The sequence below is a fragment of the Mus musculus genome, chromosome 3 (genome assembly GCF_000001635.26).
Source record: "Mus musculus strain C57BL/6J chromosome 3, GRCm38.p6 C57BL/6J".
NCBI lineage: Eukaryota > Metazoa > Chordata > Mammalia > Rodentia > Muridae > Mus > Mus musculus.
In genome coordinates, this window is record NC_000069.6 from 69,096,702 (window position 1) to 69,114,930 (window position 18,229).

Genomic DNA, 18,229 nt, shown 5'->3' on the forward strand with positions numbered 1-18,229 from the left:
TTCACTTTATTGGAACTTGCTGTACAATACAGAACAATAAGGCTTAAGAAAGTCTAGTCAGGGGCTAGAGAGATGGCTCAGTGGTTAAGAGCATTGACTACTCTCTACAAGTCCTGAGTTCAATTCCCAACAACCACATGGTGGCTCACAACCATCTATAATGGGATCTGATGCCCTCTTCTGTGTGTCTGAAGAAAGTGACAGTGTACTCACATATATAAAATCCTTAAAAAAAAGAAAAGAAAAAAAGTCTAGTCAGAATATCACCCTATTAATTATTATCTTAGGAATATAAACTCCTTATCTTGCCTTTCAACTGCTCTATAGGTGGCTGCACTTTACCTAATTGTATGCCTGGTTACCATGTGATCTCATCTCTTAGCACTTTGTATCCTACTCTCTTCACTCCAAATGGCTTGCCATTATTTATATCATTATTTCAAAGACTGTTCAGGTTCCTTAACACCTCTCAACTCTAAGAGTATGTGTCACATCATAATCCCATACTTGCTGCTGGGTGTCACTACTTTAACTAGCTCTATATTTTCTATTAAATTCTAAAAAATTACTACTATTACTTTTTTTTTCCTTTTTTAAGGACAGGTTCTCATATATCTAAGGCTAGCTTCAAACTCCCTATGTGGCTAAGATTGATCATAAATTTCTGTTCCTCCCACCTCTACCTTCCAAGAACTGTGATTACTGGCAAGTGATAATATATTTTATGCAGAGCTGGGTATCAAACAGGATTCTGTACATACTTGGCAAGCATTCTAACAACTGCACTATATCCCCAGGCCAGAATCTAAACTTCTTAAAGAAAAAATTACATCACACTTTGCTAGTAGGACATCTGGAACTGACCCAAAAACTACAAACTTATTTTCACAGTGTGGGAACGTACAATGTAGGCCACTGGTGGGTTGGCCACTGGGGGCTTGTGGAGGGGGGGGGAGGAAAACAGACACCAAAGGTTGTAATCAGTGCTGGATCTAGCATGGGACATGCCAGGAAAGATGTACCCACTGGTGCAATGGTAGCCTGACTGTTAACAAGGGCAACCAATTGCTTTGTAGTTGGATTTGAGCCCTGTTCAACAGAAGAGAATCCATACCAGGTACTGTAAATATGGTCAAAAGCCCGTGGTTAGGGAGGCGATAGGCCTCAGAGGAAACTTACATTTGTAGTTTGGCTAAATTAGAATGCTGTCAAACTGCCTTCTAATTATGTTTATACCCATAGATTTGTGCTTGGTCAGAGTAGGTTTTTGTTGTTGTTGCTGTTGTTGTTGTTGTTTTTTGTAATGGTTAATACAGAGAGTTATAACTGTCCAAAAGTATTGACTGCTAAGTGTTCAGCCCAAAATGGGACATCCACATCAACATGCTATCCCTTCAAGGATCAGAGAGCATCACAAAAGTGGGTAAAGAAAGTATGTAGGAGCTGAAGGACCAAGACAGTGCTGTGAAATGCTGTCTTCAGGGTGTTCATGGACAGGGCACTCATGAACTCAAAACAGCTATGGCAACAAGATGAAGCTTTCCAGCATGGATGTGGAACGGGTTCAGCAGGTCTTACTCCTAGCTAACTAAAGGAGTTGGTGGCACTTGCAGGCTATTGAGAGACAGTCATTTCTCTCTGGAGGTGTGGCCACTGGTGTTATCCAACTCCCAGTGGATGCTCCCACACCCATGACTATATATGGGATGGGAAGCACTATTTGTAAACTTTTTTTTAAAAGTTTTTTTTAAAAGGGAGGACATGAAGTTTAGAGAGAAATGCTGAGGAAGAAGTAAGAAGTAGATATGATCAAAATACACACACTACACACACACACACACACACACACACACACACACACACACACACATATAATATTCTATTAAAAATCAAGAAAATAATATTGCTTAGTATTTTTACAGTATTGTTCATAATACAAGCACAGTGCTTTGCACAAGTGTAAATAAAAAAGTTTAAGATTTTTTATTATTTCTCAATCAAGGATGCAGGACATTAATTGTAAAGATTTAATAGAGCAATTTTAGAAATCAGGGGCTTTTAAATTTTTTAATGATTATATATATATATGTTTCTGCTTGCATTTGTGTCTGTGCATCACATGAATGCCTAGTGCACAAGTAAGTCAGAAGGTGTCAGGTCCTCTAACACTGGAGTTATGAGTAGTTGTGAGCTGCCATGTGGGTGCTGGGAATTGAACCCATCTTCTCAAAGAACAGCAAATGCTCTTAGACCCTGCTTTTTAAAAAAAAATTTTTATTAGATATTTTCTTTATTTATATTTCAAATGTTATCCCCTTTCCTAGTTTCCCCTCTGGAAAAACCCTATCCCCTTCCCACTTCCCCTCCTCCCCAACCCACCCACTCCCATTCCCAGTCCTGGCCTTCCCCTGTACTGGGGAATAGAACTTTCACAGGACCAAGGACCTCTCCTCTCACTGATGACCAATTAGGCCATCCTCAGCTACATATACAGCTAGAGCCACATGTCCCACCATGTGTTTTCTTTGATTGGTGGTTTAGTTCCAAGGAGCTCTGAGGCAAATGGATGGATCTGGAGGATATCATCTTGAGTAAAGTAACGCAATCACTAAAGAACACACATGATATGCACTCACTGATAAATGGATATTAGTCCAGAAGCTTAGAATCCTTAGAAGGGGGAACAAAATACCCATGGAAGGAGTTACAAAGTTCAGAGCAGAATCTGAAGGAACGACCATACAGAGACTGCCCCACTTGGGGCATAAACAACCACCAAACCCAGACACTAGGCAGATGCCAACAAGAGCCTGCTGGCAGGAGCCTGATATAACTGTCTCCTGAGGGTCTTTGCCTGGCAAATACAGAAGTGGATGCTCACAATCATCCATTGGACGGAGCACAAGGTCCCCAATGAAGGAGCTAGTGAAAGTATCCAAGGAGCTGAAGGGGTCTGAAGCCCCGTAGGAGGGACATCAATATGAACTAACCAGTACCCCCAGACCCTGTTTTTCTTATCTAATAATAAAGGGTACAGTATCTACAAAGTAGATTATGAAATCACTTTGATACAAGGGTTTTGATTTGTGTTATGACTCCAATAGTTTTACCTGTAGTTCCTTTTGCAGTAACACTGTTAACATAGTGAAAAAAGATAAGTCCTAAAATTATGCATTAGTTTGTTCTTATATATCTCTGAAGATGTCTCAAGATTTCCATGGAACTCACAGTTCATACTTTGTCCAAAATTAGTGTCTTAATCATCCTTCTTACAAACATAAATGTACTATTTCAAAATGTGATCTCTAAGAAGTTCTTTAGTCTATGGGATACAATAATGAATTTTCCTATTTATTTTAGTTAAGGTAAACACACATAAGTAGGACATGTAATAAAATATAAAAGACACACATTTGATAAGATCACATGGATCTGTGAACATTTTTGCACTCTGAAATCTTACCAATTACAACCAGTAATTTGTTAAAAAGTTATTTTTGTATTAACAATCCTTCTACATCAATACACAATCATTTTTTTTTACAGTGTAACCATGTTTTCCTCAATATACTAGTTAATTCAGAGATCTTTCTCAGTAATAAGCTCAGTCTGTGTATGTGTGTGTGTGTGTGTGTGTGTGTACATGTGTACTCATGTATGTGTGGATGCACATATGTGATAACCAGAGGTCAACCTCAGAATCCACTCCTCAGGAGTCAGGCATCCTGTTCTCAGTGACTACGCTGACCTGTCAGGGGAGCCCAAGGATAGGTCTAGTTTCCACTTGCAGTGCTAGGATCACAGGCCAGCAGGACATGTTCAGCTTTTAACATGGGTTCTGAGGACTTAACTTGGGTTCTTGTGCTTGCACAGCAAGTACTTTCTAGATTGAGCTTTCTCCTCAGCTTCTCACTAAGTTTTCCTGGCTTTTTCCAAAAAAGTATGACAACACAGGTTTCACAACTGAAATGTACAAAATGACTTGGCATTTCTAGCCTTAAAACAACAGTGCGGGGCAGTGGTGGCGCACACCTTTCTTTAATCCCAGCACTTGGGAGGCAGAGGCAGGCAGATATCTGAGTTCGAGGCCAGACTGGTCTACAGAGTGAGTTCCAGGACAGCCAGGGCCACACAGAGAAAAACCCTGTCTCGAAAAACAAAAACAAACAAAAAACAAGAAAAACCAACAACAACAAAAAACCTAGTGTATATGCAGCAATATATCTTAAAGTATGCTTGTTTTACATGACACAGCACGCTTATAACTCAGTTTACTGTTTGACTAATATAAGTACTGTTAGAAGACTTAAATAGGGGTCTGAAGAACTTGAATTTGATCCTTTAACTCACCTAGCAGCTTGAACTGCACTTAATTGAATTCCTTGGTTATCACTTGAAGCATTCTATAAAAAAAATAAGTAAAACAATTTATGACATGGATACACAGTAATTAGTTGTTTAGTTCAGAAAGTACAAAGAGAGGAATAAAATCCAACTTACTTGAACAATAGCTTCTAGAGAGGTATTTTGCTGGCAAGAAGTTAAAGAGAAAACAAAGTTAAAAGGTAATCTTTAAGTATTGTGTTTATAGAAAAATCTTTCACTAAAAGTTTTAGATTATCAGAATAACATAACTTACCACTCTATAATCACCATCTATATCGGAGTCTTCACAGATATCTTCTTGTGGTACATTCCTTCTCTTTAAGAGATGTTCATCTCTTTTATTCTGTAAAAGAGAAGTCAAAGAATTTCAGAAAAGCAATTAACTATTTTCATATAAAAGTTAAGCAACCCTGTACTTACAAACTAAAATAAGTACCTTTTAAAATTAAAAAGAAATGCAAAAAAACAAAAACAAAAAAAACTGTGAAATAAATACCAACTTAACACTAATCTGAATGGATCCCAATCCCAAACATTCATTTCCAATGAACAATAAATCTAAGTCACTTTACACATCATTTGGAAGCATCTCTTTATCACCTCAATGAAAAAGTTGGACAGCTGAAAATAGGCAAAAATCAACAAAAATCAAGGATCATTTGAAATTTACTTGTTTCAGAGCAAATAAAAAATTATATTCAACTTTAGTCTACTTCCATATTTTAAAAGTTGATAAAATTAAATTGTAACAAGATATTAAGACAGAACTATTACCTATTAATAGAACCAGTTTGAGTATCTCTACAACTTAGACTTTATACAAATCATTAAAACTTACAAAAAATTAACTTGTTCATATCCATTTTTTGAGAACTGGGTAAATTCTCTTTTGCCACTATTTTCAAAAGTTTTCCAGATTTAGTTAAAACAACAAAACTTGTTGGAAAGAAAAAGAAGTGCTGAGCACCTGAAATTAAAAACCAAAAGCTTAACTATATTTAATACAATTTTGTTATACAACAGGTTGTATGTTTTAAAAGGATATAATTCTTAATACTTTCTATATATGCTATTATCAGAACTAGTTCTCAAAATACTAATAGTAGTCATACTTACCTTCCTTAATTCAACTACAACTTCATTTCGTTGTCTTCTCATAGTCTACAAAGAGTAAAAAAAAATATATATATATTACCCATACTAATCATCCAGAAAAAAAACTGTTTCTTGTTTCTACCTTCCTGAACATTAACCTTTCTCTAATTTTCACCCCAGACTACATTTTCTGATCTTTCATAAACATACTCCAACTCTACCTAAGTAAATGGTTGATTCATCCTTCCATTTGCACAGATACAAAATCTAAAGCCATGTTTTCATGCAGTCACTTATTCAAAATCTTACAACTTCTCATTAGCTCCTCTGCAAATCTTCTGGCCAATTTATCATTATCTCTCTCCAAGACCATTGCAAATGCCTCCTAATATATGTCCCTTTTGTTCTTTTTAAAAATATTTATTTTTATGTGCATGTGTGCACATGTAGCCCAGGGAGGTAGGAAGATTGTATCAGATCCCCTAGAACTGACTGGAAGTAAAGGCAGTTGTAAGCTGCCATGCAAGTGCTAGAACCTAGGTCCTTTGTAAGAGTAAGCAAGTGTTCCTAACCATTGGGCTATCTCTTTGGCCCTCCATCTTGCTCTTCCTCCCTAGCCTACTCTTAGCAGAGCTGGTTATCTTTTGGTATAGTATTCACGCACGCACTCATTCGTGCACACGCGCGCACACACACACACACACACACACACACACACACACACACGGAGAGGGAGAGAGCGAGAGCACACACGAGTGAGAGTGCAGCCTTGTGCGTGTGCAGGTAAGCGATATTGGAACACAGCATTTTCTAAGATGGATCAAGATTATTTTTAGACTTAATATCTCTCTGTACTCCAGTTTCTTCATCTACAAAATGGTAAGATAGGAGGGTTTTTTTTCCTTCTATTTTTTGGTAGGTGGATTTTTTTCAATAACATCTCACTATGGTTGTTCTGAAATGCACTTATGTTGACCAGGCTTAGAACTCACAAAGAAAGACCTGTCTGCCGCTGCTATGAGTGCTGGGATTCAAGGCATGTGACACCACACTCAAAGAGGCAAGAAGCACTCTAAGCTTTATCTCCTGTACTTTTTTGCTCTTTATTTTAAGACAGTGTCTTACTTCCTAGGATAACCTTGAACTCACCCCGACCTACTCTGTAATTGTTGGGATTTATGCTACCATACCCTACTCAGCCTACTTACAGTTATAGTAAGGCTGAAATAAGGAAATGCGTTACTTGACACTTCCTGTGTGTTACCATTACTGCTATGTCCTCAGGTGCAATGTTCTCTCCTACCATCTTCAGTTCCGTCTTCTTTGAGTCTTTCACCGACTGTCCATTGAATACTATCCTTTATCAAACTGATTTTTTCTCATTGTCATGTATCATATTCTAAATTACTGTACAATTTTATTTGCTTATTGGAAACCCCCACTACAATATTAATCCTTTCTATATATAAGATAACAAGGATAAATATTATTTCTTCTTGATTGTCTTAATTTTATTTGTGCAAAACTTAGTCCCAATTTTTGTTCATATTACTTTATTCTGTGCTCTTCTGATTTTTTGGTACAGGTAAGGATTTTACTAATACTGACTAAATTAAAGGCTGCTAACAAAATAAGTATTGCAAAATGAATAATCAGCTATGAAAATCTGAGTTTTAAGATCTAGCGTCTCATTTAAATATTACAACCCAAAAAAGAAATCTTTATTCTTCTTACACATTCATACAAATATGAAAACTGCTTACATTACTAGTCCCAAAACAGAGGATTAGAATCCAGTCTCATACAAAGCCCCTTAGCAGTAAAAATGTTTTCCAAACATCTGGAAGTAGAATTCAAGCCAATTTGAGAGTCTAAGGCTCATATTAAAGTTAAGTTAAAGCACTAAAAGCTAAATTTCTGTAATGTGAAAATCTGAAATCCAAAATCCTCTGAAAATCCAAATTTGGAATGTTGACATATCTGAAATGATAAACTATACACCACAAACTGTTTCATGATCAAAACTATTTGACACATTATCAAATTTCATCATTAAACTAATATATTAATGAAATATAAATGAATTTCATGTTTGAACTTTGGTCTTATTTTAAATGTAGACAAATTTTGAAAATGTAAAGAAAGATATTTTGGCCCCATGCATTTTGGGTGAGAGATATTCATCTTAATCAATAAGCTTTGCTTATTATAACAGAAAACAAACAACTCTATAACAAAAACTTTGCTTTGATGTAGACTATGGTACCTCTAACATGAATTACATAAAGGACGGTTCAAAGAGGTTAGTAAGAGACTTCTGAGGGCTAGAGGTATTAAACCCTTGTGAAGGTTTCATTAGTAAGCACTGCACCTTAAAGAAGACAGGAATGTAACGAACTTCACTTTCTTCACATTAGTGCAAACTATTATATAAGTCCCTCCTATACTGTAATATATCCTATTTATTAAAGTTTGAGGTTTTAATAATTTAGAATTAAAAATAAAAACCAAAATACCTCAAACTCAAGGCTGGCCTGGGCTATATATATATAATGAAACCCTGTCTCAAAAACCAATTGATCTACTTGTCCCTACCAAAAAAGAGAGAAAACCATTAATAGGAATGGACTCAATTTAATAATGCAATAACAACATACAACTAGAGCTATTGCTACCTACAAAAACTCTTTGCAAAGTACAGTCTTTACTACAGGGTAAGAGTTTAACTTCTCCTTTCTAAAATAAACCCATCTCAAATCAAGGACATTTATTTTTGAGGTCCTGTGAAAGAGTATATAAGGCTTCCTAGTTTCCTCGGATCTTAGAAATCAGGCTTTGCATATTACATGTAGTAATAATGGTTGTGAGTTTATAAAATTCACACTGCACTAAGCAGAGGTGTCAATTAGAATTTCAAAAGGCTACCAAACTCGCCAAAGACTTATTTATAAACCACAGAGCTAAGCAAAGGATAAAGGATATAAATGAGGGAGGGAAAAGGGAATACAAAGCAGGAGGCTGCAGTTAAACTTTTAGTTCAGAACTTTAAAATATTCCATAATTTTCAAATTTGTCATATAGTTATAAAATCTTAAATTGAATCAAAGGAAAACAATTTTAAAAAGTTTAAGCAATTGTTTCTTAAAGAATCCAAAGTGTTATTTCTCAAAGGTATGCATTTTTTTATATTTAAAATATATTTTCCATGTTTATATCACTATGCTTGAGTTTTATTATGTTCCCTGCTCTTAATAGAATACAGAGCCTAATACCTTCCAATTAATAGTTAATTTCCAGATAGTGACTACCTATTTTTGTTAATTTTTCTACTTTTGTTAATTTTCAAGTCACTTTTTAACCAATATGCCCGTCACTGAATCTCTAAAATTAATTTATGATATAACATATTGTAAAAATTTTGGTATTTAAATTTTTCTTGGGCAAAACCAAGATTTATATTAATTAGAATGTATTCTCTTTAGAGAAAAAGCTTTAAAACTTTTAAAGTTAGACATTAAAAGAACCAAGAAAATAACACTTTGATTTTATTTCATTCAGCATGTACTCATACCTCAGGAAGGTTAACTTAGGTAATACTAAAACAAATGAAAATAAAAATTTAAAATACTAAATCCAGGCAGAGGTAGCCCACATCTTTAATCACAATACAAGAGGATCTCTGAGTTTGAAGCCAGCCTGCTCTATAGAGTGAGTTTCAGGGCAGAGAAACCCTGTCTCAAAAAAAGAAGCAGCAGCGGGGAGGCGGAAGACAGACTTTGTGTATAATGGAATACCTTTTAATGGACTGTAATAAAGACTATATTATCCAGAAATTGTTAACAACCGTCAAAACTTAAAATTATCCAACTTTACATCTATTAAAAATTTAACATATGTAAAGTTACATATATGTCCCCAACCCAAAACATTAACATATATCATTATTTCTAACCTGTTAGAAAGGATTTATTCCACCAGGTACATTTACAAACACTTATAATATCAGCAATCTGGAAACAAGGACAGAAGGCTTGTAAGGTGAAGACTAGCCTAGCCTACATAATAAGACTCTATCTCAAAACCAAAACAATGCACAGCTACAATCCATGAAAAGCTTATTAACCTTCTTTTGCTAAGCACTAAAAATACAAAGATGGACCAGATGCACTGTATATCCATTCCCTTAAGAAGGTAGTGCTCAGGCCAGTGAGATGCTTCAGTGACTTTAATTTGACATCATGCCTAAGGACTTTAGTTGGATCCCTGGATTCATATAATGGAAGGAAAGAATCAACCCTATGAGCCGTCCCCTGACACAAGTGATGTGCATGCACACACAATATAATAAAAAGTTTTTAGAAAGATGGTTGTACTTTTATGACAGAGAAATATAGTTTGCAAATTATCAAGAAGACCTAACATTTAGCAAATACTGGGTGCTGTATACCATGCAAACATAAGACTCAATTTTATTTATTTAATAAATTAACACACACACACACACACACACACACACACACACAGAGAGATTGTTGTAGAACACACAGTTAAGTAGGAGAATTTCCAGCTTTAGAACACAGTAACATCTTTAAACAGAAACACAGACATAAGGTACTTTGACAACAGAAATACTTGTTTTGTTTTTGTTCTTTGAAACAGCATTTCACTACGTAATCTTGGCTAGACTTGAAATCATAAGAAATTCACCTGCCTTTTCTTACCCAGTGCTGTGATTAAAGTTATCCATGCCTGGCCTAAAAGGCAAACACTTAAGATGACAGATAAGCTAAATTCTTGATCAAAGGATTGAGATGAAGAAATTCCAAACACATATATGTATATATGTGGGTATTATATAATACACACACATATTATTTTTATTATTGTTATTATTATTATTTACAAAAAAGAAGCTAAAATAAGGCATATGCAGTCAAGATTGGTGTTACACACATGTAATCCCAGAACTAAAGAGGCCAAGAAAGCAGGAAGATCCGCTAATCTTAGTTCATGACAATCTGGATAACACAGGGGAAGACCCTGTCTCAAATGAACTACACACAGACAAAAAATAATGTTCAACATCCTTAACTATTAGGAAATGCAAAAAAAAAAAAAAAATCAAGGTTACATTGAGATTCTATCTCACTCTATGGCTATCAACAATAAAACCAAAACAACAAATGTTGATTAGGATGTATGGAATATGGAACACTTACTACATTGTTGGTGAGAATGTTAATTAACTGTCACTATGGAAGGGGTTGGAGAGATGATGGTTCAGTGGCTCAGAATATTGGCTATTCTTCTAGGGGATCCAGGTTCAATTCCTAGTGCCTTCATGGCAATTTTTAACTGTCTATAGGTCCAGTTCTAGGACATCTGGCACCCTCACACCCATATACATGCAGGCAAAACACTAATGCACATTAAAAAAGGAAAAAAAAAACCCTGTCACTATGGAAATTAGTATGAAGGGTCTATGAAAAAAATTAACATACATGTTATATGATCTAGCTATACTATTTGTGGGTATGTACCCACAAGAATCATAGTCAGCTTACTTATGAATACCTGTGTACCCATGTTTACTGCTGCACTTTTACCAAATGCCAAGTCAGAGATGTTATAGCATCATCAACAGATCAATGTATAAAGACAAAATCGTATATACAGACAATGGAGTTTGATTCAGCCAAAACAGAGTGAAATCATGTCGTCTGCAGGAAAATGAGTAGAACTAGAGATTATATTACATGGAATAAGTCAACCTCACAATGACAAATATTACACGTTCAGTTTTTTCTCATCTGTATAATTTAGGACAGAAGAAAAGGGACATGAAATTCAAAAGGGTATAATATTACGAGGTGTTAAAGAGCAAAGGGAGGGGGAAAAAGAAATGAAAGGATAATAGAAAATCCAATCAAATCACATGTATACATTATGGAAATGAATAAAGCCAACTGCTTTTACAATTCATATATACTAATCTTTAAAAGATGTTATGTGCAGGATCTGTGGAAGAATGTCAGATGTGAAGAATGGTGGGAAGCAAGAGCCCATCAGTTTTATGAAAAGTCAGGTATATTGTTTCACTGCAGATCTCAGCCCAAAGAAATATCAACATCTAGAAGCATTTGGTAGGCACAGGTTATTTACCCACTTAATATGGTCAACCATGAGGTAGTGGTAGACTAAGTTTTTGATGCCTATTAATTTATATATAAATCATTTCAAAGTATGGTATGTAGAATTATTACCTATATTGCTTTAATAACTTGCCAATGTTAAATGGTTTCCTACACTGAATAAGCTCTATGCTTAAGTTCTATGTATCCTTTCACTTCTATTGAGAGAAGTTTGAATCGGATTCCTCATCACTAACAGTGTGCACTAATTAGAAATTTAATATCTCTACCTTAAGATACTATCTTTGAGAAATTAAACTATGGTTTGAAAATAACTGAACTTTTTCCTCATTGAATAGTCTTATGAAGGGTTACAGTGGTAGTTTTCTCCACAGTGGGTATCACTGACCCACCAGAATTGACACTTAACACTATGAGGAACTTGAAATACTATGCCATTGGAGAAACCAAAAATTCATGAAAGCAATGGCAGTGACTGAGGACAATCAAGAAATGCACTACGCTCAACAAAGTAGGATGAATGGATGAATGAAACTTTACTGTTTGCAAGAATGTTCATTTTTCTTCAACCTTTTCAATGTTTCTAACAGAAGAAACAAAAGTTGGAGAACTGTTATGACTGGTTGAAGAAAAAACACATGGGAGATGACAGTGGGAAAAATTACTACACTACAAAGTGAAAGCAGATTTAATCAACCCAGGGAAGTCAGTGGACCCAAGAACACAAGACTATGGTCAAATCTCATTTCTCTGCTGATCTGCTGCATTCTTAGATGAGAAAAACAACTCTAATTTTAAAAAAAGAAACAATGTTAAACTGGGCATGGCAGCTCATGCCTATAACTCAGTACCGGGAAAATAAAACAGGAAGACTGCCTTGAGTTCAAAGTTAGCCTGGGCAACATAATGAGATTGCTTCAAGAACCAAAAACCAAAACCTCTGAGAATGGAGAGATGACTCATCCATTAGTGCACTGGTGGAGAACTCAGGTTTGATTCCTAGCACCTACCTTATGTCACAACCATCCCTAACTGCAGTTTCCAGGGATACAATGCCATCTCCTGACTTCCACAGGCACTAGACACACTCACATGGTATACATAAATATATAAAAATAAATCTAACACAAAAACAAATCAAAATAATCACCCACTTAAACAAAAAAGTTAATAAGTCAGTCACGATGGAATAATCCCAGCACTCACAAGGCAGCAGAGGCAAGAGGACCACTGCAAGGGTGGGGCCAGTTTGGTCCATATAGAGCTCTAGGATAAAAGGGCTACCCATTACAAAACAGCCCTCAAAATAAAAAAATTAAAGTAAAATATAAAAATCAAAATAAGGAATGCTTCCCCCTATAAGAACAAAGTAAGTTTAAATTCATGACGTTCTTATGAAAATACTTTATTGTCTATGGCTTTAGTTTATTCATAGCTGTGAAACAGCAATGTATCTTCTCTAGGTTCTTTTAAGTGAATTAATATATATAATAAAATCAATAAAGGTATGCACATAAAAGGAAAAAGAATGAAGCAAGAACAGAAAACAAAAAATATATGCCATTAATAACTTGTAGGCCAGAGGTTGAGGAACCCCGTTTATGTGACTATTAAAGCCACACTGATTAAGAGTGATTTTATAAGGTGTCCCTGGTAGCTGCTCTCATCTCATGGGCCATCTCAACCTTTGTTTCTCTAGATGGAGGAAATGGGCAAACTGTCAAACACAACAGAGCATTTCATGGGTGCTTCTGTGGTCTCCTCCCTTGGGCTTCTGGCTTTTGCACACAGTACCTCAAACTAGCATTCTGTCCCTGCAAGTATGGTTTTTGGAGTTCCTGAGCAAAAGCTGGTCATTTCCTTGGAATTGTTCAAAATGGGCTGTCCCATGTCTTGGGACTTCGTCAGAGTAAATTTTCCTTTCTAAATGCTTCTTTTCATTACTTTTAAATGAAAAATAGTTTTAATTATTATTTTATATGTATGAGGTTTTTGCTTGCAGGTTTGTCTGCACACCAATTTTATGTGTGGCACCTATAGAGGTCAGAAAAGGGTGCCTGACTCCTTGGAACTGGAGTTACAGATGGTTGTGAAGCCACCATGTGGGTGCTGAGAACTGAACCTGGGTCCTCTCTGGAAGAGCAGTTAGTACTCTTAACCACCAAGCCATCTCTCTAGTTCCTCTTAATAAAAAATTTTAATTAAATAACACAAGAAAGAATAAAAATCATTTACTTTCAATTATTTCACTTTAGAGAGACAGGAAAAGAATAGTTTCCTTCCTTCCTTCCTTCCTTTCTTTTGGTTTTTTTGGAGACAGGGTTTCTCTGTGTAGCCCTGGCTGTCCTGGAACTCACTCTGTAGACCAGAAATTCGCCTGCCTCTGCCTCCCGAGCGCTGGGATTAAAGGCGTGCACCACCATGCCCGGCTCAGAATAATTTTCTTAAGAATATCAAGTCTCAGATATCCTGGATCTAGTTCAATATTTTTTATAACACACCACAACTTTTCTACCCAAGGTCTACTTGTAGTATATATTTCTTCAAACAAGCTAAACTTACCTGCTATTTCCCACCTTAATATCCACTTTTAAAATATTATTCATCTTTCTTTGTGATTTTATATCCAACTTTAATAGACAAATCTTCATTAAGAGGTAAATTACTGAATTATTTTGTTTAAGCACTGTTTAAAAAGCATTCTACAGGGCCCGGAGAAATGGCTCAGTGGTTATAAAAAATGTACCGCTCTTTAGAGGACTTGAGTTCAATTCCCAACACCCATGTCAAAAAGCTCACTACTGGCATCTTCATGTGTGCATGCACCCACACACATACACACACACACACTCAGCTTTTTTAAGAGTACTTTTATTTTTCCATAAATGTTCATTAAACCTCAGTCAGCATTTAAGAAGCCATTAGGAATATAATGATAAACTTCCTTGTCTCATAGAATTTACATTTTAGGGGGATAAGACAAATAAAATGGAATATAAAGTATATTAAATGGGCTAAATATTAGAAAAATATAAAGCTAGAGATTTTTTTTTTAGGGGATGGAATTAACAAGATGAGTAAGTGATCAAGTTATGTAGATATTGACATAGCATTTAGGGTAGATAGAGTAACAACAAGGGAAAAAAGAAACCTATGAAAGAAAAAAAACAAGGTAAGAAATCTAAGATAGCCATCATGCAATAAATAGGGGGTTATGAAAACAAATGGCCAACCACTAAAGATTTTGGCATTAACTTTGTGCTAAGAAGCCAATGCTAGATTGTGAGCAACAGAGAGCTACAGTCTGCTTTGGGGGGTGGGGGTGGGAATCTAACAGCTGTCTCACGCCTTTAATACCAGCACTTGAGAGGCAGAGGCAGGAGGATCCAAGTTCAAAGGCCAGCCTGGTTTACAGAGCAAGTTCTAGGATGTCCAGGTCTACACAGAGAAACCATGTCTCAACCCCCACCCTCCCCCTCAAAAAAGAAGGAAATCTTCCTAGTTTCTATGCTAAGTTGCAGTACTCCAGGCTAGAGACTTGAGTGGGATCATGAAATTTAAAGAATACACATTAAAGTACATACATACACACACACACACACACACACACACACACACACACACACACACACACACACACAGAGGACTTAAATTTACTACACTGAACAGGGCATGACTGCAATGAGATGATGGCACCAAGGTTTTGGTTCAAGCAACTTTAGACTGAAATGTAATTAACTAAGAAGAAATTTAATGATTACTAGGTAGGTCCAGGGAGTGGGGTAAGTTATGTCATTTTTGAAGTTGTTAAGTTTAAAATGCTTACAATGCAAAAAATAACATGATAAAATAACCAAATGAATCTAGAGTTCAATAAAGTTGGGAGGAACCAGGCAAAACAGTGCCTGCTTGCATCCCCAGCACCCAGAAGGCTGAGGTTGGAGGACTGGAAATTCCAAGCTAGCCTAGGCCATTATAGTGAGACCATGTCTTGAAATTTGAAAGTAAAAAAGTCAAAACAAAAACAAAGAAAGGGAGGCATGGACGAAATCAATGTAGAAGGCTGTCAGTATAAAAATGGTACAGTACAAATACAGTACCATATGGTAGGTACACCCTTAAGAGGTAGAAGAATAAACAACCGTCAGGACTATTCTGGAGCCACTCAGAAAAAAAGAAAAAAGAAAAGAAGAAAGGAGAGGAGAAGAGAGAAGGGCTTTTCCCATGGGAGCATAGTGACATCAAACAATACACTGATAAAGACTACAGGGCTTGTGAGGTGGCTCAGCAGGTGAAGGCTACACACAAGCCTGGCAACCTCAGGTACATCTCTGGAATCTATGCAAAAGTAGAAAGAGAACAAACTTTAACTTCTATATGATATACATGGATGCGTATGTGAAGAGTGCGGGTGCATGTGTATGCCCACACTTCACATGCATAATAATGTTTTAAAAATAAAGATGAGGCCTGAGAACTACTCATTACTAGATACACATTAAAATTACCAAAACAGATAATTACCATAAGAATAAAGATTCCAAACCTATCATCTATTACTATGACTTATGGTCTATTTCTTTTATCATTTATTCCCACCACTAGACAGACATTCAGGTCTCTTAAAATATTGCTCAGGGCTTAAGAGTTGCCAACTCACATCTCATTCACTATGCTATGGTATTATAACTGAGTAAATTAGAGAATGAAATTTAGGTATCTGGGAAACTCTAAAATTTTTCAATGAAAACACCCCTTTCACTTTCCAGCCCACCCTTGGGTTCTTGGAACCACACTGCAAGCAAAGTCTCATTTTAAAAAAAGTCTCAGTATTTGATTTTAAGGGTTTCCCTCTACCAATGCAGCCAATGGGGTGGTCATCACACTTAGTCTAATTTTTATTTAGCCATTCATCTATCACTTTCACCCTTTTAATAATGTGAATAGCACTGCTGTGGATATGGGTACACAGAAATCTAGTTTTCAGCTTATCTAAGTCTATATACCTAGAATCAGAATTCTATTTTAATCTGAGGACACTACCTTTCCAAAGTACCTGTACCACTTTTCATTGTTATCAACAGTGCACAAGGATTCTAAATTCTCCATAACTTTACCAACACAACCTTCTTTTTTTGTTCCTTTAAAAAATGTGTTCAAGTTTACCTTTTATTTACTTGTCTTAATTTTTCTATTACCTTTGTATGTGCATATGCACATGCCCATGGATGAATGTGCGGCAGCCTATGCGTGAGGTCAGAGCCCAACGCGTGTGTGGGTACTGGTTGTTTCCTTTCCCATGCAGGAGCTCATGGTCATGAGCTTGCTGCTGAGCCATTCATTCCATGGCACCCCAAGTCTGACATTTTACAGCAGCAATCCCAGATTCTTCAAGTGCCACGTTCTCCCTGTAGATGTCCATTTACAAATTCTATACCTCATTGTTGTTTTAAATAATATTTCAACTTTGATAGGCACTATTTCAGAAAAAAAGGAAGTAAAACCAAGTTGCTATGTACTACCTGCTCGGAAAGAGGAAAACATAAACCTGAATTTTAAAAAAATCTCACTTAATTACTAACACTAACCAGATACATATTTTTTTCCTCCCTAAATATTTTTTTCATTCAGGCATGGTGGCATACAACTATAATACAGGTACTTAGGAGGCTAAAGCAAGATGATCTCAGATTCAAAGCCAGCCTGGGCAACTTACTAAAACCCTACCTCAAAAATTAATAAATAAAAACTGTTTCCTTTAGTGTCAACTCTATGGCTGGCTCATTAATGCATGCTTCAAGTCCCACTCAAGAGAAGGATCACTTGAACTCAAGTTCAAGGATGGTAAGGGCAGGACAGAGAGCACCATAACTAACAGAAGCTTCACAATAATTGGGGGAAGCTGACATTGAGTGAGCATACAAATCTCTGTAACTTTAAGGAGAGGAAAAAGGCATTCTGACAGCTAAAGTCGCTTGTGTGAAGGGCCTTAGGAAGAGGACTACAGTTGTCTAAGAGCTAGAGAAAAATAAAACATACAGGTAGGAAAAGTAGGTAAAGGTCAATGCTTGGAGGTCTCAACTGGGCATTCAGAAGCTAACTGTGGCACATAGGAAACTATTAAAGCAGGGGAGCATGGTTTTGTGTGTGTGTGTTTGTTTGTTTGTTTGTTTTGCTCTGCTGGGTATGAAACCCAGAACCCTAAACGTGCTAGGCAAGCACTCACCATTACTACTCCTCAGCCTGGATTTACTTAATTATTTTTTAATTTAATTTTATTAAAAAAAAATAACCCTGGGTATTTTCTGAATTGTAGAGTGGCAATCTCAAAACAAACAAACCCCTTTGTAGACAGGACAGTGAAGAGCCAGTAACGATCTGCAACATTCTAACAGTTGTAGAAAGTGAACAGAAACTGAAACACCACTATAGTAGCAATCTTTTCTGAAAGAAACTACTTTCCACTGACTCTTCCTGAAGGTTCCTCATGTGAGCTGCCCCTTGTACTCAATACTATAGGCAGGGGAGAAGGAGAAAGATACCTGAAAGCCCAAAAAAGCCAATCTACAAACAGTGCAACAGAAGGAAGGCAGGTA

The 18,229-nt window shown here is 36.2% G+C and overlaps 1 protein-coding gene across 1 annotated transcript in view; it reads right to left on the reverse strand.

Annotated features, from left to right (window-relative positions):
* Kpna4 (karyopherin (importin) alpha 4) overlaps nt 1–18,229 on the reverse strand; it is a 54,872-nt gene that overhangs the window by 24,481 nt on the left and 12,162 nt on the right. The window contains exons 2-5 of the mRNA NM_008467.4: nt 5,503–5,547; nt 4,640–4,729; nt 4,501–4,530; nt 4,351–4,403 (exon numbers count right to left, since the gene is read on the reverse strand). Of these exons, the coding sequence (NP_032493.1) occupies nt 4,351–4,403; nt 4,501–4,530; nt 4,640–4,729; nt 5,503–5,547 (218 nt within the window). The remainder of the gene's footprint in view (nt 1–4,350; nt 4,404–4,500; nt 4,531–4,639; nt 4,730–5,502; nt 5,548–18,229) is intronic.